The sequence below is a fragment of the Lepus europaeus genome, chromosome 14 (genome assembly GCF_033115175.1).
Source record: "Lepus europaeus isolate LE1 chromosome 14, mLepTim1.pri, whole genome shotgun sequence".
Classification (NCBI taxonomy): domain Eukaryota; kingdom Metazoa; phylum Chordata; class Mammalia; order Lagomorpha; family Leporidae; genus Lepus; species Lepus europaeus.
In genome coordinates, this window is record NC_084840.1 from 9,380,439 (window position 1) to 9,403,796 (window position 23,358).

General features: G+C 39.0%; 1 protein-coding gene across 1 annotated transcript; it reads left to right on the forward strand.

Annotated features, from left to right (window-relative positions):
- Positions 1 to 2,151: 2,151 nt before the first annotated feature.
- Positions 2,152 to 22,944, forward strand: RGS13 (regulator of G protein signaling 13). The gene is made up of 4 exons (XM_062210298.1): positions 2,152 to 2,216; positions 6,762 to 6,823; positions 21,332 to 21,498; positions 22,762 to 22,944. The coding sequence occupies exons 1-4, from the start codon at positions 2,152 to 2,154 to the stop codon at positions 22,942 to 22,944; spliced, it is 477 nt and encodes a 158-aa protein (XP_062066282.1).
- The last annotated feature ends 414 nt before the right edge of the window (positions 22,945 to 23,358 follow it).

A 23,358-nucleotide genomic window follows, 5' to 3' on the forward strand; every position in this document is an offset into this window, starting at 1 on the left:
CTTTCTCCTGTGTCTTCAACCTCTGACCAGGACTATCGTTGGCTAACTTCAGAATACGTCACCCACACTACAGGCTTTATTTAATGATGCCCTCTAGAAACATGCAGGCCAGAAGGGCTAAATGGCAGTCTTGTCTCTGTCTCTAGTGTATCTGTCAGCAGCCTTCACAAGGCAAGGAAAACATCAAAGGATGGACAGAGGAAGAAGGAGAGGGAGGGAGGGGGGAGAGACAGATGACAAGTAGCTCTCCACAAGTAGCCTCACTTTTTCCTGGGTGCCACTTCTACTTGTCTTCTTCTCTTCCTTGTTTCTGTCCTCCCTACCCCACTAAAACTCTCACCAAGGTCATTAGTGACTTTTGGTTAACAACTCTAACAGCACTTTTCAATCTGTGGGTCTCTTAACCTCCCTAGCTTTTTAACACTGAATTTTCCACTCTTGTTTTTGATAAACACATTCCCACTTCTGTGATTTCCTTCCTGCAAACTCCTCTTTCACATCCTGTGTCCTCAATGGTTGTATCCTTCAGTCTCTCCTCTGGGGCTATCTGCTTTCCTTAGTTCACACTCTCTGGAACATTTTTTTTTTAGCTTCTCTGTGCGTTCTGTGAAAACTTCCCCCCACTTCATCTTCCTTGAAATCAAATCACCGACCTGAACTTAACTCACTTTATTTCTCTCACCTTCCAGAACCACTGCATAACAGTTCTGATAGTTCTTCTTCCAAAATCCCTAACATCCACCACCTTCCCTTCAACTCTATGATCACCCTCCAACTATCCCTCACCTGGACTCCTCTGGTCTCCCTGATTCCACTGTCAAGCACACTACAATCCATTACACTCACAAAACCAGTTTCAGACATCAACATGGCTATTCACAATTTTTAAATCTTCAGTGCTTTTCCAACTCCTAACCACAAAATCCAAAGCCTATATGGTTTAATATGCTTGGCTTCTAGCTATTCTAACAATTTCACCTCCCAACACTTTCTCTCTACAATGAATATTTATGAACATAATTATTGGTCCAGTCTTACCTCTCTTGCCTTTTCTCTGAGCACTCTCTCTGTCATACTCCAAATTCATGTAATAACTAAACTCCTGTCCTTTCTTCCATAAGGACACGACCCATTGCCTTTTAACCTTTGCCCAAGTTGCCCTTGTTTCCTTCAACACTTTCCTGCACATCTTGTTTGTTCCAACTCAGACAGTGCTTTACCACATCCCTTTATGTCTGGCTAGTTTCTCCTCCTGTGTGTACTCACAGCTTCTGTACTTCCTGTATCAAAGTCCCCATCTCATGTATTTTATTGTCAGCGACGATGTGAAGAGGAGAGACAAGATCTATGTGGATCAATGGCAGACAGAATTTGGCACAGAAAAGCAGATGCTTTTAATGAGTTGGTAAAAGCTGATAAAACTCATTGTTTATCCCTAACTCATTGTATATAAGTGGAGTATATGTTTAGCAAACTATCACACATTCATTCTAATATGTGGACTGAATTATGCTTAATTTTTAAGTTATTTTCTCACAGTTTAGAGTTTAAAAATCTCTATGAAATCTGTTTTTATGCAGAAGTGCCTGAGCTGCGTAAATTCTATCTGAATTGAAAAGTCATGGGTACAATGCCCAAAATGCATGAACCTAGATAAGCAACTCCCCTCTCATAATTCACCCCTAAGAAGGTTTATTTTTTATTTGGCTATTTACACATTTTATCAGGCTAATTACAAAGAGAAAAATTCCTATTTAATACATCAACAGAGCTTTCTAAAAATCAGAATTGGCCAAAAAAGCAAGCACTGGGAGTTGGTGAATTCATTGACATTGGGTTCTAAATGAAAATATCCTTTTCAGAGATCTGTTCATTTTTAAATCCCACTATTTGATGCATAGGAGGTTCAGATGAGTTCTAAAGTCACTTAAAAATTCAAGTACCTATGATTCTATGAAATATTTATAGGAGATGGGTCATTTTATTCCCCTTTCTCCTCCCTATCCCCACCAGTGATTGCATTCTGTTAACTTAATAGCCCATCCTTATTTTCTCATGATGTATAATTCGTATGTTCTTTAAAAATGTAACTCTAACATAATTATTTTAAATGACTAAACTATAAAAATACATATTATATTTCTTAGGAAAATGAACAGGCGAAATTGTTGGATTTGTAAGTTGTGCAGAGACAAATCTAAGAGGCCCCTTTCAAAGTAAGTGACATTTAAATTCTATGAGTATTTTATCACATGATAAATAGTTATATTGTTACTCAACTACCACCCTAAGACATTTTGTACAGAGAAAACTTTGCATTCATACAAGAATAATCTACCAGAAGAGTAATCATTTATTACACTAAAGTTCCATTTTCATTTTTATTGTAATTTATACTTGATAATCCAGCAAGTTCAATGTTTTTAGAGCATCTATCATGAATATTTTAAGTTTTTATTGCTTATGCTAAAGTGATATTTTTTGGTAGAAATATTTTTAAAAACTTAAATCTATCATATATAAAATGCAAGAAACCTTCATCTTGAGGTTGAGGAGGCAAGATTATAAAGACAATTAACTGCTTACCAACCTCCCAAGTTTTCCATGTTTTGCCATTATTAAAAATATAGCCATTTGAATGGGAACAATGGTCAATTAAAATGAAAAATATAATGCCTGAGAAAGGCAACAAGCTCTTCAACTGGATCTGCTAACTTCAAAGAATTCACAAAGATCCCTGTGAGGTTAACCATTAGTGCTTATCCTAGTCCATGCCAAGACCTCAATTCTGGCCACAATATCCAGTATGCTAATGGCTCCTGGCATGCCTGCTCCTCCACTGAAGTACCAAATTGGCCAAAAATGCTTGCAAGCTACCGTGGAGTGGAGAGGAGGGGGCTGCAGTGGTGAATAAGAGAATAAGCTAAAACTGCTGAGTTACACAGGCATATCCAAAAAGAGAAGGAATTAGTCTTAATTTGGGAACAGCTTCTTTTTTTTTTTCTCCTGATAAATGCCATGGAATGTCATGTCAGAGCTTGTTCTTACGCCCTGTCCTGTATACCCACTAGAGAGGAAGAAGAAAGCCAAGAAGAGAACATAATTCACATTCATGAAAAGCTGCCAGATAATATTCATTTGATAGGCACTGTGCATTCATTATCTAAATTAACTTGTATAACTTTATGAGACACATATTATTATCTTCATTTTATAGATAACAAAATGGGAATTTAAGTTCAGTAATACCAAAACTATCAAACAAAGCACTGAGATTAGAAACTACGACCATCAGACTGTACGTTTTCCTCCTTCATTGGCAATGTCATGATGGCGCAACACGTTCCTGTATCTGTTTGGTATCCACTGCCTATCTTTCCAAAAGGAAGGAGAGGATATAAAATTGGAGAATTTGTATCAGTAAATCCAGGTATATAAAAGGAATATGGTTCTTAGAATAATCCGGATACAGGTAATTGCATGGCCATGGGCTAGAATGAAACTTGTGAGATACAAAAAAATTGTAAGAAAGTTTCATTTCACTACTTTACCCCAAACCATAATTACTCTAATCAGAATCTATCTCCACATAATCTCATGAATCTTACAGAAAAAGGAATTCTCTTACCAACAATTACCAACACTTAATTTTAAACTAACCCAACACAGTGATGGCATTTTTGCTGGTGATGTAGGTTTTATTTTTTCCTATTTAAAGGACATGATCAAGGCGAAAGGCCTGCAATGATTCTTGCCTAGCAGTCTGTATTTCATTCGATTTTTAAAAGTTATGTTATTTGTTTATTTTCACTTTACTTGCAAAGCAGAGACAGGTCTTGCAGCTGCTGGTTCACCTCCCAAATGCCTGCAATGGCCAAGGCTGGGCCTTGCCAAAGCCAGAAGCTCAGAACTCAATCTGAGTCTTGGATGGCAGGGACATAACAACTTAGTCACAGCCTGCTCCCTCACAAGGTGCACATTAGCAGGAAGCTGGATAGGAAACAGAATTGCTAGGACTCAGATGAGGCACTTTGATATGAGAAGTAGACATCCCAATCAGAAGCTTATCTGCTGCACTAAACACCTGCACCTTCATTGGATTTAAAAGGTTATTTTAGCTTACTCTTTCTCAAGTTCCAACAAGAGGAAAGAACAATGAGTCAGATATAATTTCATGGAAATGTTTTTTGAAAGCAATCTTAACACAACATACTGTTAAGCTTCAGTACTGATGCAAACAGTCCATCCAAAGCTGGCAATATCTACCTGAATTTTCAAAAAAATATAAGATATTTGATCTCTTGAAGACTACCAATATTTTTCCATGGTCCAGGTCATTTTTTAACCTCTTTAACTAATCTGCTTTCATTGTGTTAAGAACCTGTTAATACTGATGGCTGCTCCTTTAGCACTAATTATTCAGCCGTGCAGCTTCCACCTCTCCACTCCACAGAAGCTGTACCAAGTACAGCCAATGGACAGCTCTTCTTTGTATTTACAACAATCTTCAATTTCTGCAGATACCAGAAAAATCAAAACTAAACCATAAACTGAATAGCAATCAACACATTAACTATTTTAAAGCAGAGAAAATTAAATTACATGTATGTGAAATTACACAGTCACCTCATGAAGCAAGCTCACCAGAATAAAAGAGGGAGGGGTAGAAAGTATCATTATGCTCTTAAAGCTGTATATATAAAGTACATGAAGTTTATTCCCTTTTTATAAATGAAAAAAGTTTTAAGAAAAAAAAAAGAAAGGAATGGCCGGCGCCACGGCTCACTAGGCTAATCCTCCGCCTTGCGGCGCCGGCACACCAGGTTCTAGTCCCGGTCAGGGCACCGGATTCTGTCCCGGTTGCCCCTCTTCCAGGCCAGCTCTCTGCTGTGGCCAGGGAGTGCAGTGGAGGATGGCCCAAATGCTTGGGCCCTGCACCCCATGGGAGACCAGGAGAAGCACCTGGCTCCTGCCATCGGATAAGCGCGGTGCGCCGGCCGCAGCGCGCCAGCCTTGGCGGCCATTGGAGGGTGAACCAGCGGCAAAGGAGGACCTTTCTCTCTGTCTCTCTCTCACTGTCCACTCTGCCTGTTAAAAAAAAAAAGAAAGAAAGGAAGCTTCAATGCCAGCATCTTTCACAAAAATTTCTAAATGGCAAATGGCTTTATTTATACTATTTAGGCGAAATGCAACTTGACATATATCATAACAAAACTTACAGCCCTCAAAATGCCAAAAAAATTATAGCAAGTAAGAGCTCAAGGATAGAACATGTATGTAATTTTATTCTAAGAGCAAATGTAGGGGCCAATGTTGGGGCATACTGGGTAAAGCCTCAGCCTGTGACGTCAGCATCCCGTATTGGTGCTAGTTCAAGTACCAGCTGCTCCACTTCTGATACAGTTCCCTGCTAATGGCCCAGGAAAAGTAGCAGAAGATGGCCCAAGTTTTTGGCCCCTGTAGACCTGAAAGAATCTCCTGGCTCCTGGCTTTGGCCTGGCCCAGCCCTGGCCATCTGGGAAGCGAACCAGCAGATGAAAGACTCTCTCTCTGGCTCTCCCTCTGTCTCTGTAACTCTGAATTTCAAATAAATAAATAAACTTTTTTTAAAAAAAGAATAAATGTAAATAGGTTTTGTGGATAAACTCTAAAGCTCTAATAGATTGTTGGTTGCAGAAGCGCAGAATGCAAAATATACATCGTTGGTTATTTGTACCAAGAATCTTAAAAACATGCACCTTTTTACTCCCTTCAATTCTACTTCTACTAACTTCTTAATGAATAACCCTAACAATATAACCACCTGGACTATATTTGGCTTTTAAAGGTAAAACAATTAGAAATATTCAGAGAAGACAATAGGCTAGTGGTTAAGACACCACTTGGAATGCCTGCATCCCACATTGGAATGCCTGAGTTTTAGTCCTAGCTCCTCTCCCAATTCCAGCTTCCTGCTAATATGCATCCAGGGAGAAATCAGGTAATGAATGGCTCAGTTACTTGGGTCTCTGTCACCCATGTGAGAAACATGAATTGAGCTCCCAGCTCCTGACTTTGGCCTGGCCAACTCCAGCTTTTGCAGGTATTTGAGGAGTGAACCAGTGGAAACATGATCCCTCCCCCTCCCCCTCCTCTCCCCCTCTCCCTCCCCCTCCCTGCCTTTCAAATAAATAAAATTTGAAATGATCAAAATGCTTTTTGAGAATAATTGCATAAACTATGTAATGCCCCCTTGTAGAATATGCTACAGTCACTAAAATGATATGACTATCAATGATTATAACTTATAACTATGAATTATAACATGATGTGGTTAAGACAATTGTGATGGTATATACATCATTTACTAAAAGAGTACACAGGCACATGAAGTATGCACACACATACATAGAACCTGATTATTTCTTGGTTAAAAAAACACACCAATACACACATAACAAAAAAAAATTTTTAAGGTTATCAAAGTACTAATACTAGTAATTTGGAAATAGGAGTTATTGGGGTTACAGTTCTTTATCTTTTTAAAATTTATTTTATCATAATTTCAAGTATATACTACTTTTTTAATTTTTTAATTTTTTTAAATTTAGATAGTAAAAATAAAATTTAAGAGATCATAGGAAGGTAAATTTCCATTCCAAACCACACACAAATGGAGCATAATTCTATTTTGGTGCTGTTTTTCAGATAATATAGTTCAGTTCAGCAAACCTTGAGAAAATTTTAGCCTTATCAGCACTTTTTGTTTCTTTTTTTTAAAGCCTTACTTTGGAGGAAGTGTTACAATGGGCCCAGTCTTTTGAAAATTTGATGGCTACAAAATGTGAGTATTATGTACACATCACTTCTGAATAACCAGCCAGTTTTCTTCTTAGGAGAAATGTATGCCTTTTCTTCTCACAGCTTTCTAAATGACAACTGACACAGCTAAAAAAAGAAAACCTGAAAATAGTTTATCGTGTCAAGCACTATTATTTTCTCTGGTGTTAATTAAAACAAGATTAGTCACTGTGACTATTTATTCTTCACAAGTATATGTGTAAAATCCCTTGGAAAATATGCTTAAATAGTAACACACTCAGAAATATACTGCCTTACCATGACCTTCTAAAGTTAGTACTTAAGAAAATTAAAAATCTGCTGTTCTTAGTGCCTTTAAAAGCAAGAATAAAAAATTTAAGTCTTTATGTTCTAAAAGACTTCCTCAAAGTTTGTTTCTAACTTTATCAGTGTCTGATTAATAAGACTCTAGATGGGTTCATGGATAGTTGTATGTAAGTATCAAGAGCTAGATGGTATAAATGAAATAACAATGGATGTGAAGCAAATAAAATCACAGGTGCCAGGCAGGAACTATGAAGGATAATGTGCATTCTGGTGAACAGACAATTGTGCTGGTGTTGAAAACTAGCAAGATATGGAAAATGATGAAAACAGAAGATATCAAAAATATATAGTATGTATTCAGAGAAATTAATCTGTTGAATTTGGTTTTTATTTTTTAAATGAAATTAGTCACTCTCAAATATTTTTTTAAATTTTTGCCTATTGACCTACCTTTTTGCATATAGACCTATCTTTTTATTTTAAGATCCCTTTTTTGGCTCTTTGCAAATCTTTAACCTTTTTAAAGGTAGTGACTATGGAGGAAAGTTAGCTGTGTTACTTAGATGTTTCAATAGGGGGGCGTGCTGGTTACTCCAGACAAGATACCTCCTGTTCCTCTGGAGTTTGGCCATGCTGCAGGGGCAAAATATACTCTCCCTCACTCAAGGGACCCTCTTTATGGACACAGCTAGCTCTGCCTAGCCCAGAGAGCAATGAAGGTAGGTGTGGAGCCCTGGTTCAATTCTCCTCCAGAGACACCTGAATCAGTCATTCTGGAACTTACCTTATGGCCCCTCCCCTAGTGCTAGGATCTATATACCTCCAGGCTTGGGTCACCACTTGAGCTCCCACTTTTTGTAGATGTTTCCCATGAGCAGTTGTGGCTATAGCTTTTTGGATGTAATCATAAACTATTCCTCTCACTTTTTAGGTATTCCACAGTTTGTGATCCAGTTTGTAGCATAATTGTGAATTTAAAAAAAATCTACCTTTTAAGTCAATTCGAGGACATTGAAATGGGAGGAAGAAACAAATATATATGCTTAGTGGATTATAATGATTTATTCTCTGCTAATAGTTTGATTTTTCATCCCAACCTTCTATAATCCATGTTTTGCAACTTTGCCAAATTAATCTCTGTCTTGGAGTTTCTTACACTTCATCTATAAAGTAAGAATAATATCAACTATCTTTTCAGCATTATTGTGCATGTTAGAGATAAAACACCCTGCTCAATGTCTTACACAGATTAGGCACACAGTATTTGGTAGTTACTTTTATTAATAATAAAGTATATGTCTCTGAATATCATTCATTTTTCTCTGTTCCATATGAAAAAGGCTAAAATCTTGGTATTCAAAACTCTCTAACGTAACACTTTTTTTTTTTTATTTAATGAATGCATTTTTACATAGATACAACTTTAGGAATACAGTGGTTCTTTTCCCCAAGTCCTCTACCCCGCTCCCATCCCACCTCCCATTCCCTCTCCCATCTCCTTAATTATGGTTCATTTTTAGTATGACTTTATATACAAAGGACCAACTCTATGCTAATCATAGACTGAAACAATTTGCCCCCACGCCCACACACAACATATAGAAAACAGTTTGGGGAGAGAATTTGCAGTCGATTCTCATATTGCAATTCAACAGGGACAGAGGTCCTACCTGGGGAGCAGGTGCACAGTGACTACTTTCCTTTAACAACTAACACTCTTTTTTTATGACGTCAGTGATCATCCAGGGCTGCCAGGGCTATGGAGGCCTTTTGTGACCATAGACTTGGACACGGCCATAAGCAAAGAGGATGCTCTCCTCTCCCTTCAGAGAAGAGTGTCTCCTTTGATGACCCTTCCTTTCCTCTGAGGTCTCAACAGAGATCCTCTGATAACAGATTTTTTAAATTTATCTCTAACTATGTTCCTTCACTTAACAGGCCTTGCACCAATGTGACCATCATTCTTTTTTTTAACTTTTATTTAGTAAATATAAATTTCGAAAGTACAATTTTTGGACTATAGCAGCTTTTCCCCTCATAACCCCCCTCCCACCTGCAACCATCCCATCTCCCACTCCCTGTCCCATCCCATTCTTCATCAAAATTGATTTTCAATTATCTTTATATACAGAAGATCAACTTGGTATATACTAAGTAAAGATTTAAACAGTCTGCACCCACACAGATATCAATGTGACCATCACTCTGTTTTCCATATGTCCATCCCTGCCTCTCCTGCCCCCAGACTTTTGTCCAAAGACCTTTCCATTTCCTCTACATACTCTGCTCATCTTTGATAGTAAAATTAAAGTTCTATCTCTTCCATGAAACCTCTTGTAAATATTTTTTCTAATACTTTGCTCCTAATTGGAGCTGATTTGCATACTGGGGTTTTTCCACATATGCATTCTCAGCAGTGTAAACTCCTTTAGATCGCATATTGCCTACCATTGCCTACCATTTACATTTCATCCTCCAGAGAGACTGAAAACATGGTATGAAGTAAGTGTTCACTGAATAAATACAAGGCAAATATTAGTGAGAAAAGTTCAAAAAACTGTATTGTGTAAGCTTCTGCAATTATTTGTCAAAGATCTTAAGTAAGTTCCCATCTAGCTAGAATCATCAATTTACAGATCTGGTGTCAGGAAAAGAAGCAAAGTCTACAGAAAAGATTAAGACAGAAAGACAAACCATTGTTTATATAAGCCAGTAAAAACCTTGCCATAAACTGAATTATTATGAAATTCATGTGAAAATTCAACAATCACATAATAAAATAGTGCTAAAATAAATCATTATGTGATCCACTCAGCCAGAAAGATAAGACTAAGAATACAAATTAAACATGCCAGAAAATAAAAGTGTTTACATCAACCAAGGACAACAATAAAATACATCCTCACACAGATTAAAACATTGTTTCTAAGATCATGTAGTTCACAAATTTACACGGGGAAAAAATACTTTAGGCTGGGTCTCAATAAATGAACAGAAACTGGTTTAAGAGATATTCATTGGAGAGAAATTAAGTAATGCCACAGTCAGCAAAATGCCATTACATCCAATGTCTTAATAAGAAAAAGGGGATCCCAAAGAGCCAGAACCTCTGGAACGGAACACAGAAAACTTCAGACATTAGTTAGAACTGAGGAATTAATGTTAGTACCCTAGACACATTCTAGATGCTACCTGATGATACATTCTTAACTAACATTTTTTTTAAATACTAAAGATTTTTAAAAAAACAAAAACAATTGTGCCTTTGCTCAGTGTTCATTCAATAGACCTGTATTAAGCACTTCTTAAGTATTAGGCAATGTGCTTAGAAAGAAAAATCCTATTTGGCATAAAAAGTAACAGAAAAAAGAGAAAGAAAGACTGTTTAAAAACTAAAATCCCCTAGAAGTAAATAAGGAAGCCTGCCATTCATGGCACATTGGAGCAAAGTAGAAAACAATAATTAAAGCAAATTCTAGTAACTCTCAAAATGAAATTCCAATGGCAAAACAAACATATACACTTAAAAAATAATGGCCTTTAACAAAAATTTTATCTAATGCCGCATAAGGGGATGACAGGCAGTAGTTTAAAGATAGGAAACTAATTTAGAAGAAGTAAGCTAATTGGAGATAAACAGGTATATCTTTGAATGAAGAAATGTACTATATAGTATTCCTCAGTGAAAATAATATCATTTAAAACAAACAAACAAATAAAAAAACCCTCTGGGGCCAGTGCTGTGGCAGAGCAGAGAGAGAGAGAGAGAGAGACAGAGAGAAACTTTAAAAAGTGATGAGGTTAGAGAACACTGAATAAACCCTGCAAGACTTTGGAAAAGGCAAAGGAAGAGTTCTTGGAAAAGACCCCACAGACACAATCAAAGCCAAAATTAACAAATCAGATTACATCAAATTGAGAAGTTTCTGTATGGAAAAAGAAACAGGAACGTGAAGAGGCAACCAACAGAATGGGAGAAATTATTTGCAAACTATGCAAATGATAAAGGATTAATAACCAGAATCTACAGAGATCAAGGATCTCCACAACAACAAAGCAAACAACCCAGTTAAGAGATAGGCCAAGTACTTAAACAGGCATTCTTCAAAAGAGGAAACCCAAATGGCCAAAAAACACATGAAAAAAATGTTCAGGATCACTAGCTGTCAGGGAAATGCAAATCAAAACCACAATGAGATTTCACCTCACCCTAATTAGAATGGCTTTCATTTAGAAATCAACAACAAAAATGCTGGCAAGGATGTGAGGAAAAAGCTACCCTAATCCACTGTTGGTGGGAATGTAACTGGTAATGCCACTATGAAACCCAGTATGGAGACACCTCAGAAATCTGAATATAGACCTACTATATGACCCAGCCATCCCACTCCAAAGAAGTTATCCAAGGAAAATGATATCAGTAAACAAAAGAGTTATCTGCACCTCCATGTTTATTGCAACTCAATTCACAATAGCTAAGACATGGAATCAACATAAATTGTTGTCATCAACCAAAGACTGGATAAAGAAATTATGGGATATGTACACTATGGAATACTACACAGTAGTAAAAAACAAAATGAAATCTAGTCATCTGCAACAAAATGGATGAATCTGGAAAACATTATACTTAGTGAAATAAGCCAGTCCCAAAGGGACAGATACCATATGTTCTCCCTGATCTGTGAAAACTAATAGAGCACCTAAAACAAAATCTGTAGAAATGAAACTAACACTTTGGGAAGGGATGACGTGAGCTGCCCTTGTCTTGACTCAGGGAACAGTTTCATTTCCTTTGTTTTTTCGTCTTTTTTTTTCTTCATATTATTTGTTGAACTCTTTACTTAACATATAATTAATTATATGTGTATGAAGTCAATTGAAAATAGATCTCAGTAAAAAATAAGAGTGAGAACAAGGGAGGAGGAAGTTAGTAAATGTAAAGCTGTATAGTTCTGCATACATTCCTACAGACTTACCTTTTTTAAAAAAAGATTTATTTATTTATTTATTTAAAATACAGAGTTACAGAGAGAGGTAGAGACAGAGAGAAAAAGGTCTTCCATCCGCTGGTTCACACCCAGATGGCCGCAACAGCCAAAGCTGAGCCGATCCGAAGCCAGCAGCCAGGAGCTTCTTCCGGGTCTCCCATATGGGCACAGCCTTCTACTGCTTTCCCAGGCCATAGCAGAGAGCTGGATCAGGAGAGAAGCAGCCAGAACTAGAACAGGGCTGGCGCTTCAGGCCAGGGCTTTAACCCACTGTGCCACAGCACCGGCCCACCTACAGACTTACTTTTAAGGGTACAGTTAAAAAACTTGTCATGGGATTCCAAATCCCATTAAACTTGTTGGTAAAAATGCCATCTTAACTGTTAAAGTGATCATATTAAGTGTTAAAGTGAACATACAGATAGGATTAAGTGTTAAAGAGATCATATAAATAGGATCAAGTGCCTTCCCAGTCTCCCACAGAGATGCCGGGGCCCAAGCACTTGGCCATCTTCTACTGCTTTCCCAGGCCACAGCAGAAAGCTGGACTGGAAGAGGAGCAGCAGCCGGGACTCAAACCAGCGCCCACATGGGATGCTGGCACCACAGGCAGGGATAACCTACTGCGCCACGACACCGGCCCCCAAGGAAGGGAGCTCTTAAGTTTATCAGACACTGCGGAGAAGCCAAGCAAGATGAGCAAAGAACACCAACCACTGGACATGGCACAATGTGGAAGTCAGTAATGCATGGACGTACGCAGTTCCTGGCATGATGGAGATGAGTAGGCATAGACAACACAAATAATATAGGGAATATCTCACATAGGTTTTTATGTGGTGATCAGCAAAGAAAAGAACAGAGACTAGAAGGCAACTATTATGTAACCATCATAGCTGTTATTGGTTTTATTTAGAAAGTACAGCAAAATATCTGCATGCTAATGGCAACCACTAGTGAGAAAGAAAGAGAATGATGACACAGAAGAGAGCAAATTGTAAGAACAAGAGAGAAATGCAAAGCAACACAGAAGGCAAAGCAGTGGGAAGTGAGAAACAAAGTGTAGGCAGCCCGTGGAGGAATAAAACACCACCCTCCAGGAGGCAAGTTAGAACAGACAAGTGCAGATAGAGCTAGGTTGCTGGATTTGGTGGAAAGAAGGCAGGTAATCTCCATCTGATTAAGTCTGTGTTCTCAGTAAGGTCCCAAAAAAGGTGGAACTCGGTGTTAAAAAGGGAAAAAGCATAAAATAGTTTCTGGATATTTCAAAAGCCATGATATTAAAGAAAGGTCATTAGAAAAGTGGGCAATGTTGAGTGCTCATTTAAAATTTTCAGTAATAATTTCCTGTAAGAAACCATCATTGTGTATTTTCCCTGGCTTGCTCAAATGGCTCCAGCACAGATGTAGAGCAGACACATAGTTAAGCCATTATGGGAGGTCAACTGCCCAATTTGTATCAATCTTTAAACTTGCCTAAAATCAATCCTTAAATCCTTTTTAAATTATCACAATTGAAATCACACAGCCTTGGAAATGCTGGGATGAACACCATAGGTTTACCAAATTGCTAAAGGCAATGCAGACTGCTGCATATTAATGAACCATTTACCCTAGTTGGTGCCTTCTCATCTACATCATGGCACCAAGCAGACATCAGAAGTTACAGATGGATATCACTGCTCCCTCGTATGCATCTGGATGCCAGAGGCAAAGCCTATTTCTCAGCTCCCTTCATCTTGGCAAGATTCTTTGCTGCTGCTCATTGTGGATTGGAAGGTTCCTGTACTATCCTTTATTCTAATCTCTGCTAACCTTTGCTGTTGCCATGGTTACCTCCACACTGCCTTGCCTCAGCTCTACATGTAAGACTTCTTATTTTCTTTAACTTCTCTTGCAATTCTTCACCTTGTAGGAGGTGCAAAATCCTGGCCTTTTGTAGACATTACTGTTTAGTTAGAACATTTCTTTTGCTCACCCTTAGAAAACCACGAAGTGGGGCTGGCATTGTGGCACAGTAGTTTAAGCATCCACATGTGGTGCCGACATTACATAAGGGTGCCGGTTTGAGTCCCGGCTGCTACACTTCCGTCCCAGCTCCCTGCTAATGGCCTGGAAAAGCAGTAGAAGACGGCCCAAGTGCTTGTGCCTCCCTGCACCCCGTAGGAACCCAGAAGAAGCTCCTGGTTCTTGGCTTCAGATAGCTCAGCGCTGGCTGTTGTGGCCATTTGGAGAGTGAACTAGTAGATGGAAAAACCTCTCTGTCTCTCCCTCTGTCTGTAACTCTGCCTCTCAAGTAAATAAATTTTTTAAAAAAGGAAAAGAAGGCCGGCGCTGCGGCTCAATAGGCTAATCCTCCACCTGCAGCGCCGGCACACCGGTTCTAGTCCCGGTCAGGGCGCCAGATTCTGTCCCGGTTGCTCCTCTTCCAGTCCAGCTCTCTGCTGTGGCCGGGAGTGCAGTGGAGGATGGCCCAAGTCCTTGGGCCCTGCACCCGCATGGGAGATCAGGAGAAGCACCTGGCTCCTGGCTTCGGATCAGTGCGGTGCACCTGCCACAGCGCGCCACCCGCGGAGGCCATTGGAGGGTGAACCAAAGGCAAAAGGAAGACCTTTCTCTCTGTTTCCCTCTCTCACTGTCCACTCTGCCTGTCAAAAAAAAAAAAAAAAAAAAAAGGAAAGGAAAAGAAAACCAAAAAGTATTATCAGATATAGTCATAGTCCTCACGTCTTTAGTGCTTCTTGGATGCTGCACAATTTGGGTGTCCTTCACTTTTCAAGAACTATAGCATCAATTTAAATGCAAAAATGTAACAGATCTAAAAGCCAAGATCAACAAATATCTGTTCTGTAGTTTATATTCTGTATCAGCTATGATTCAGTAAATGTGCAGGCTCTGCATATATGATGATGAATTAGCTGCAGTCCTAATATACAAAGGATTCTCACATGAGTGGACATACAATGAAAGTAAACAGTGGCCAGCCCCGCAGCTCACCTGGCTAATCCTCCACCTGTGGCACCGGCAACCCAGATTCTAGTCCCGGTTGAGGCGCCGGATTCTGTCCCGGTTGCTCCCCTTCCAGTCCAGCTCTCTGCTGTGGCCTGGGAGTGCAGTGGAGGATGGCCCAAGTGCTTGGGCCCTGCACCCTCATGGGAGACCAGGAAGAAACACCTGGCTCCTGGCTTCGGATTGGCGCAGTGTGCCAGCCATAGAGGCCATTTGGGGGATGAATCAACGGAAGGAAGACCTTTCTCGCTGTCTCTCTCTCTCACTGTCTAACTCTGCCTGTCAAAAAAAAAAAAGTAAACAGTAAATATAATGCCCTTGACATACATATGTTTATATATGTCTATACATATAAATGTATATGTGTATATATCTACATATATATGTATAATATATACTTATATATGTAGAGAGAGAGAGAGAGAGCAAGAACTGTAATTTTTTTAAAGATTCACTTATTTGAGAGGCACCAGAGCAATGGGGAAACACTAAAAGGGCATAAAATAGAAAGTCATAGACAGGCTTTTGTTTTAGATCTTTCTCTAAAACTGTAAAAGAGCAGTAAAGTTTGAAAGTATAATCAGAGAGACGAAATGAAGATGTTTTCAGAGTATACGGTTTCTAAATGTACCTAAAAATTATAACCAAAAATAATATTTAAAAGTACAAAAAAAATGCAATAAATATAACAGAAATAGTGTTCATATATAAACAGATCTGGAAAAGGCAAAAAAAAAACACTAATACAAAGGGAAAATGGAAAAAAGATTTGAAATTCATGGCAAGAAATGAAATGATCAGTTAAAGGAAATGATGCTTAAGCATTAATATGTTAACACACACATTCAAACAATTACAAGTCACTGGCTTTACCTCATTGGAACTGAAAAGCGAGGAGTAGACACTGACATTGTTGTTAGGAATGAAAAACAATAAAATCTTGCTGGAAGCAATTTTACAATATGTCTCAAGAGTCTCAAAAAATATTACATCTTCAGTTGAAGAATTTCACTCCTTTAAATGATTCTAAGAAAAGAAAGATGGAAGAATTTATACATCAAAGTGCTCAGTATAGGATAATTTACAACCCAAGAAACAGGAAACAATCTAAATGTTCACTAATACTATGGAGCTAAATATACAATTAGCCCTCTAAATATACAGGTTCTGTGTCCATGGATTCAGTAAACCATTGATGGAAAATATTGCATCTACAGTAAATATGTCCAGACTTTGTTTCTTATCATAATTCCTAAAGAATGCAGTATAACACCTATTTACATAGCATTTATACTGAATTGGGTTTTATGTGTATTCTAGAAATGTGCTAGTATAATGGAGGAGATGTGTGTAGGTTAAAGGCAAACACTATACCATTTTATATAATGGACTTGAGCAACCTTAGATTTTAATTTCCATACAAGGCCTGCATCCAGTGCTCTATAAATACCAAGAGACAACTATATACAGCCTAGCCCTTCAATAAACTATTATATAGTCATTAAAAAATAAAAATCAAGGGTGGGCATTTCTCTAGCAGTTAAGACACTGGTTAAGATGCCTGCATCCCATACCAGAGTGCCTGGGTTAGAGCTCTGGCTCTGTTAACAATTCCAGCTCACTGCTAATATGCAGCCTAAAAGACAGGGGTGATAGCTCAAGTAGTTGGATTTCTGCCTCCTGTGTGAGTCCCAGATTGACTTCCAGGCTCCTAACTTTAGCCAAGCCCAGCCCTGGCCATTGAGTATTTGGGAAGTGAACCAGGAAATAAGAGCGCTCTCACACTCTCTCGCTCTCTCTCATTCTCATTCTCACTCTCTCTCTTGCTCTCTCTCTCTCCCTCGCTCTCTCCCTCCCCCCGACTCCCCCCCCACCCCCGCCCCGTGTGTATGTGTGTATGCTTGTGTCTTACTCTGTGATCTCTCAGTTTATCTGCTTCTCAAAGAAAAATTTTAAGTAAAAAAGGAGAAAGTGTTCACTATACAATATTAAGTATGAAAGAGTGATACTGATACAAAATTGCTTTCATATTACAATGCCAATAAGGTAATTTGGGTGTCATTCTGTAAATGTGTGAATCAATGAATGGTAGCTAGACAGGCTATTACACATGAACAAAATATTGACAGAATAAAAGGAAATATACCAAATATTTTATCAATGGTTATTACTTTTTGTTAAATGTTTTCTGCTTTAAAAACAGCATATACCACTTTAAGCTATGTTTATAACAATACAATAAAGGAAAGGTATGAAAAAATCAAAAATGATTAATATCATAGAAGCAAAACCAGAGAATTTAATAAAACAGAAGCCTTAGTATAAAACTTCATACAGATCCTGGTAGAATTATGGAATTCATTATCCCTAGTGATATGGACTAGAAATAAAAGGGATTAAAATTAATTTAGACACACTCCTAAGGAATACTGCAACATTGCTCACCTTTATTGTATGAATGGTTTAAGACATGCTTCCTTGCATAAAGCACAGTCCTAGAAGAGATGGGCCATGGCTATAACTCAGGCAAGAGAAATCCCACATTTCCCTTCTGCATCAAGAATGCTGGCATGTGTCATCTTGTGTGTCATAGAAATGCTGATTTCAGTGCTAAGTTTTAAAAGAGCAAGCAAGGCAGTCCCAAATGTACTACCCTCATTCTTCCAGGAAGAAGCACACATGACATAAACCTGTTTCTTCTATTTCTCCCAATTTCAATGTATATCATCACTTACTCACTTCTCAAGTAAAGTCTCATTCTCTTGAGTATAACATTCAGGAATGAGTCATTTAAAACTTCATAATGGGCAACACTGGGTTACACTTCCTGATTTGGAAAAGGCTTTTCCATATTGCAATTCACTTGTATGAGTCAATAGAAATTCTAAATTGAACATTCCAGTTCTGACTTTAATAATTATACTATGATTCCTGGAATAATTTATACCAATGCATTTTGGGTAACTTGCAGCAAGCTCAGAAAAAAATTAGCCTAATGTAGACAAAATTCTGTAAATACCAAGTCTACTTCTTCTACACATCAGAATCATATCTGAAATTTCAGACAGGTTCAAGCAGTCCAGGTCAGATTTTGGTAGGATATGATACAGTAATAAATGGCATTAAAATCCCAATGATTTACAATAAGAAAGGTTTCTTTCTCAAACAGAATATACTACAACTGGAGTTAGCTCCAGTTCTGGTCAATGTCTTCATTCTGGCCTCCAGGCTAAAGGAATAGCTCTTTTCTAGAATGTATCTTTGTAATGTTGGGAGTGTACAGAACAACATAAGGGTTCTTAAACCTCCTTATTGGACCAGTACATGGCACTTTTGTGTTTCATTAATTAATACATGTCCAATTGCCAATGGTGGAATAAATGGGACATGGAAGTATAAGCCACCAATAAGGAGAGGAGGGAGGAGCTGGCATTTTGGCACAGCAAGTTAAGCCACCACCTGTGATCATCCCATATGAGTGCCGATTCATGTCCCAAATGTTCCATTTCTGATCCCAGTTCCCTGCTAATGGTCTGGGAAAGTAACAGAAGATGGCCCAAGTACTTGGGCTCCTGCCACTCATGTGAGAGATGATGCTCAGATGAAGCTCCAAGCTGCTGGCTTCAACCTGGCTCAGCCTTGGTCATTGGAGCCATTCAGTGAACCAGCAAATGGAAGTGTCTCTCTCCCTCTCCCTCCTCCCTCCTCCATCCTCCCTCTCTCTCTGTAACTCTTTCAAATAAATAAATAAATCTGTTTGAAAAATTCTTTTTAAGAAAATCCTGTGCTTTGGGGGGTGATGGGTATGTTTATGGCAATGACTAGGGTAACAGTCTCATCAATGGTCTCCAAATTCCTCAAATCAAATACATGAAATTACGTATGCTTTTTTTACAATTTATTTATCTATTTGAAATGCACATCCACAATAGTCCAGGCTGCTCCAGCCTGAAGCCAGGAATCCCAAACTCCATCCAGATCTCCCACATGGGTGGCCGGGGCCTAAATATTTGGACCATCTTTGGCTGCTTTCCCAGGCAGATTAGCAGGGAGCTGGATCAGAAGCAGAAAAGCCAGGACTCAGGGGCCAGTGCTGTGGCTCACTTGGTTAATCCTCCGCCTGCAGCACCGGCATCCCATATGGGCGCCAGGTTCTAGTCCCGGTTGCTCCTCTTCCAGTCCTGCTCTCTGCTGTGGCCCAGGAAGGCAGTGGAGGATGGCCCAAGTGCTTGGGCACCTGAACCCACGTGGGAGACCAGGAGGAAGCACCTAGCTCCTGGCTTCGGATCATCCTAGCTCCAGCCGTGGCGGCCATTTGGGGTGAACCAATGGAAGGAAGACCTTTCTCTCTGTCTCTCTCTCTCACTGTGTAACTCTGTCAAATAACAAAAAAAAAAAAAAAAAAAGAAAGAAAGAAAAGCCAGGACTCAAACTTGCACTCTAATTTGGCATGCTGGTAATGCAAGCACTGGCCTAACCCACTGGACCACACCGCTGGCCCCTATGTAAACAGCTTTTTATTTTTTAAAAACCCATTTTAAGTCAGTCTTTAAGTGGTCACATATTCAGCATGCCTACTCACAGATTTCTGTTTACATCAACTGAAAGTCACATTGTCATTTTATCATTTAGCAATTCAGCTTCTCAGATGTGGCAAAAGACAACCCAGTCACCAAAAAATGTTACTATCGGGGCTGGCACTGTGGCATAGTGGGCTAAACCTCCACATGTAGTGTCCGCATCCCATACTGGCACTACTTAGTGTCCCGGCTGCTACTCTTCCAACCAAGCACCCTGCTATGGCCTGAGAAAGCAGCAAAAGATGGCCCAAGTCCTTGGGCCCCTGTACCCATGTATGAGACCTAGAAGAAGCTCCTGGCTCCTGGCTTCAGATCAGCCTAGGTCCAGTCATTGCTGCCATTTGGGGAGTGAACTAGTGGATGGAAGACCTTTTCTATCTGTCTCTCCCTCTCTGTATGTAACCCTACCTTTCAGATAAATAACTCTCTAAAAATGAAAATGTTTACTATCCATCTCAAAGTATTCATCTTGAACTGGAGGAATACCTGGCCCTCCAAGGATTCTGATTAATGTGCTAGATTTGTGGGAGATCACCTAGCCCTCTACTTCAAATGCTGGCACCTACAAAATAGTATCTCAGACAGAAAAGCTCATTTCATTTTCTTTATCTACACATTCTAGAAAGTCAATTGAAGAGCAGAGCGAGACTTAACCACCTCTGGCATCAAGAGTCATTTGATGGTCATACTGAGCATACCCACTTCCCTGTATAAAATTCTGAAATAGTTTCCAGCATCCTAAATGAACTGCATGCTTGCCTAGCCCCTTACTTCTGGTTGGAACCATAAACCATGAATATAAAGCTCAAGTTTTCATCTACCCATATTGTCCTGCTCTGATTGGACACTGAGAAACACCTGATAAGAGTATCACTCCTGGGGCCAGCACCATGGCTCAATAGGTTAACCCTCCGCCTGCGGCGCCAGCATCCCATGTGGGCACCGGTTCTAGTCCTGGCTGCTCCACTTCCAATCCAGCTCCCTGTTGTGGCCTGGGAAAGTAGTGGAAGATGGCCCAAATCCTTGGGCCCCTGCACCCTCGTGGGAGACCCAGAAGCAGCTCCTGGCTCCTGGCTTCGGATCAGCGCAGCTCAGCCATTGCAGCCATTTGGGGGGTGAACCAATGGAGGAAAGACTTTTCTCTCTGTAACTCTACCTCTCAAATACATAAATAAAATCTTTTTAAAAAAAAAAGAGCATTACTCCTATATGACTTGGATAGTTTCTTCCAATCTTGACCTGCCTATTTAGATTCTAAACCCTGCTCTTATCCTCCGTTTCAATGTGAGCTCTTCTATTTTCCATGCAGTTTAAGATCAGAGCTCTGTCTACCTGTCCAGCTGAAATTCTTTCTCTCTCCTGGGACATATCCTGTCCTACCTGCCCTACACCCATCCACAGGTGAACATTTTGCTTTGAGTTTCAAAATATAGATGACCTTACGCATGACTGGCACTGTCAAAACACGCTTCAGATCCATGGATCTAAATGTGTGATAGGCACAGATACACCTAAAAAATATTTGCTTGTTAATAATTTGGGAGCTTTTGTTTGGGCTTTTGTTTTTAACTGCATTAAATACTGCTTAGATTTTTTTGATTATTTTGACCCAAGAAAATAAACTCTTATCTCTACTACTTCTAGATGGTCCAGTAGTCTATTCAGCATACCTAAAAATGGAGCACAGTGATGAGAACATTAAATTCTGGATGGCATGTGAAATGTACAAGAAAATTGACTCACGAGGGAGCAGGATTTCTAGGGCAAAGAAGCTCTACAGGATTTATATCCAACCAGACTCACCTAGAGAGGTAACCACTCAACAATGATAGGAAAGGAAATCTGTATATCACTGGGGGGTGGGCACTAACATCTGTCAATCATCCTACATGGCAGATGTTATACACCCAGTCTCTCCTAAAATGATGTAAATTCAGCATTGCCAAACTTACTTGATAGAAACCTAAGAATCTGAGAAGTTAACTAATTTGCCCAGTGTCACACTACATGAAGTGGTAACATGAAGATTCAATGTTAGGCCATCTAGCTCCAAAGTCTCTCTCCATTAACTTTCCATAATTCCCAAACATTAAAAAGAAAAAAAGGAGCCTTTGTAAGAAAAAGTAGCCTTACCAGCAAGAGTTACAAATACCATAAATAGGCTGCGGGCTTCCCCCACAGTGTGGGCAGTGAATGCCACCACAGCTGTGCCACCAAACCATAGTTCATTTGGATTGAAACAAGCAGGCCCAGCAGACACTCACATTGGCATTCTGCAGGTCACATCCAGCCACCTGAAGAAAACAAAGTCCCAAGAGAAAGAGACACACTGAGACTGCTCCTGGTGGACAGAGAATGAGTAATGAAAATTGCTATTCACAGCTCTGGCCATCATGGTCAATCGGGGAGGGAACCAGCAGATGGAGGACCTCCCTCTCTCTGCCTCTACTTCTCTGTGTAACTCTGACTTTCAAATAAATAAATAAATCTTTAAAAAAAAAAGAAATTAAAAACTGCCATTACGAGGATAAGTAGAGCAGCATATGCAATTTCTATTACTCAGGACAGCTCTACATTTTTTATTAATTCCCCAAAACTCCTGTCTGAAAATTACTTGGTTTACTGAAATGACCACATCTCCCCTCTATTGTCCACTGCTACTATCTTCCCATTTTAGGACATATTCAGTTAAACCAACACTTGTGACTATTAAGGAAGCTATTTTTAAAAGCACTAACTTCTGGATTCCTTTGAAAGAAACCTCCATCTCCTAAATTCCTTGCCTGGAGACTGCCACTGGCAAACCACCTGCATCCTCTAACTAAGCAATGGTTTCTGAGACTTCCCTGGTCTTGGACCTTATGGTTTTTTCATTCCTTGGGATATGGAGATAGACATTTACACTTAACAAGCCAGAGTTTATCTCTTATAAATCATTTTAAGATCTAAAATCTGCAAACAAAATCATTTTATTCCATTGAAAAGAAAGAGGGAGAAATAAATGAAACCTTTCATAATATATGCCTATCTTCAATTATGTTTACTTATGCTCTGCCTATAATTTCACCTTTCAGATCAACATTGACAGTTCAACTAGAGAAGCTATCATCAGGAACATTCAAGAACCCACTCAGACATGTTTTGAAGAGGCTCAAAAAACAGTGTATATGCATATGGTAATGGATTCCTATCCCAGATTTCTAAAGTCAGAAATGTACCAGGAACTTTTGAAAACTACTCAATCCAATAATTCTTGACTACCACTAAAAAAAGTTTAAACTGAAGATAGCATACTGAAAGCAATGACACTGATCTTTTAAGTTAGAAAAACATAAACTAGAAATAAAATAAGAATGAAACAGAAATCAAACTATCAGTTGAATTCTTATTCCCAAAGAAAAACAAGTCCCAAAGGAATGGACTCCAGAAGCCATTAACAACACACTTACAGCATCATCTACAGCTCAGTGAATACATAAGAAAAAGGAAGATTTTTTCTTCATGACATCAACATAAAAAATTAATGGACTGTTTTCCTGTTAATCAAATTTTTGTGTCATAGTACAGATTAGTTCTGTAAAAATCGTAGCTTTGTGAATTGTCTCTGACATGAATGGATTCTACAGATAGAGTATTCTTAATGTCAAATTAGTAGAAAAACTTGGTACATT

Bases quoted from the DNA above. Each gene is read 5' to 3' on its own strand.
- RGS13 (XM_062210298.1), top strand. From the start codon at position 2,152: ATGAACAGGCGAAATTGTTGGATTTGTAAGTTGTGCAGAGACAAATCT. The intron at 2,217-6,761 runs GTAAGTGACATT...TTTTTTTTAAAG, and splicing joins TCTAAGAGGCCCCTTTCAAA to CCTTACTTTGGAGGAAGTGT. The intron at 21,499-22,761 runs GTAACCACTCAA...TTCACCTTTCAG, and splicing joins AACCAGACTCACCTAGAGAG to ATCAACATTGACAGTTCAAC.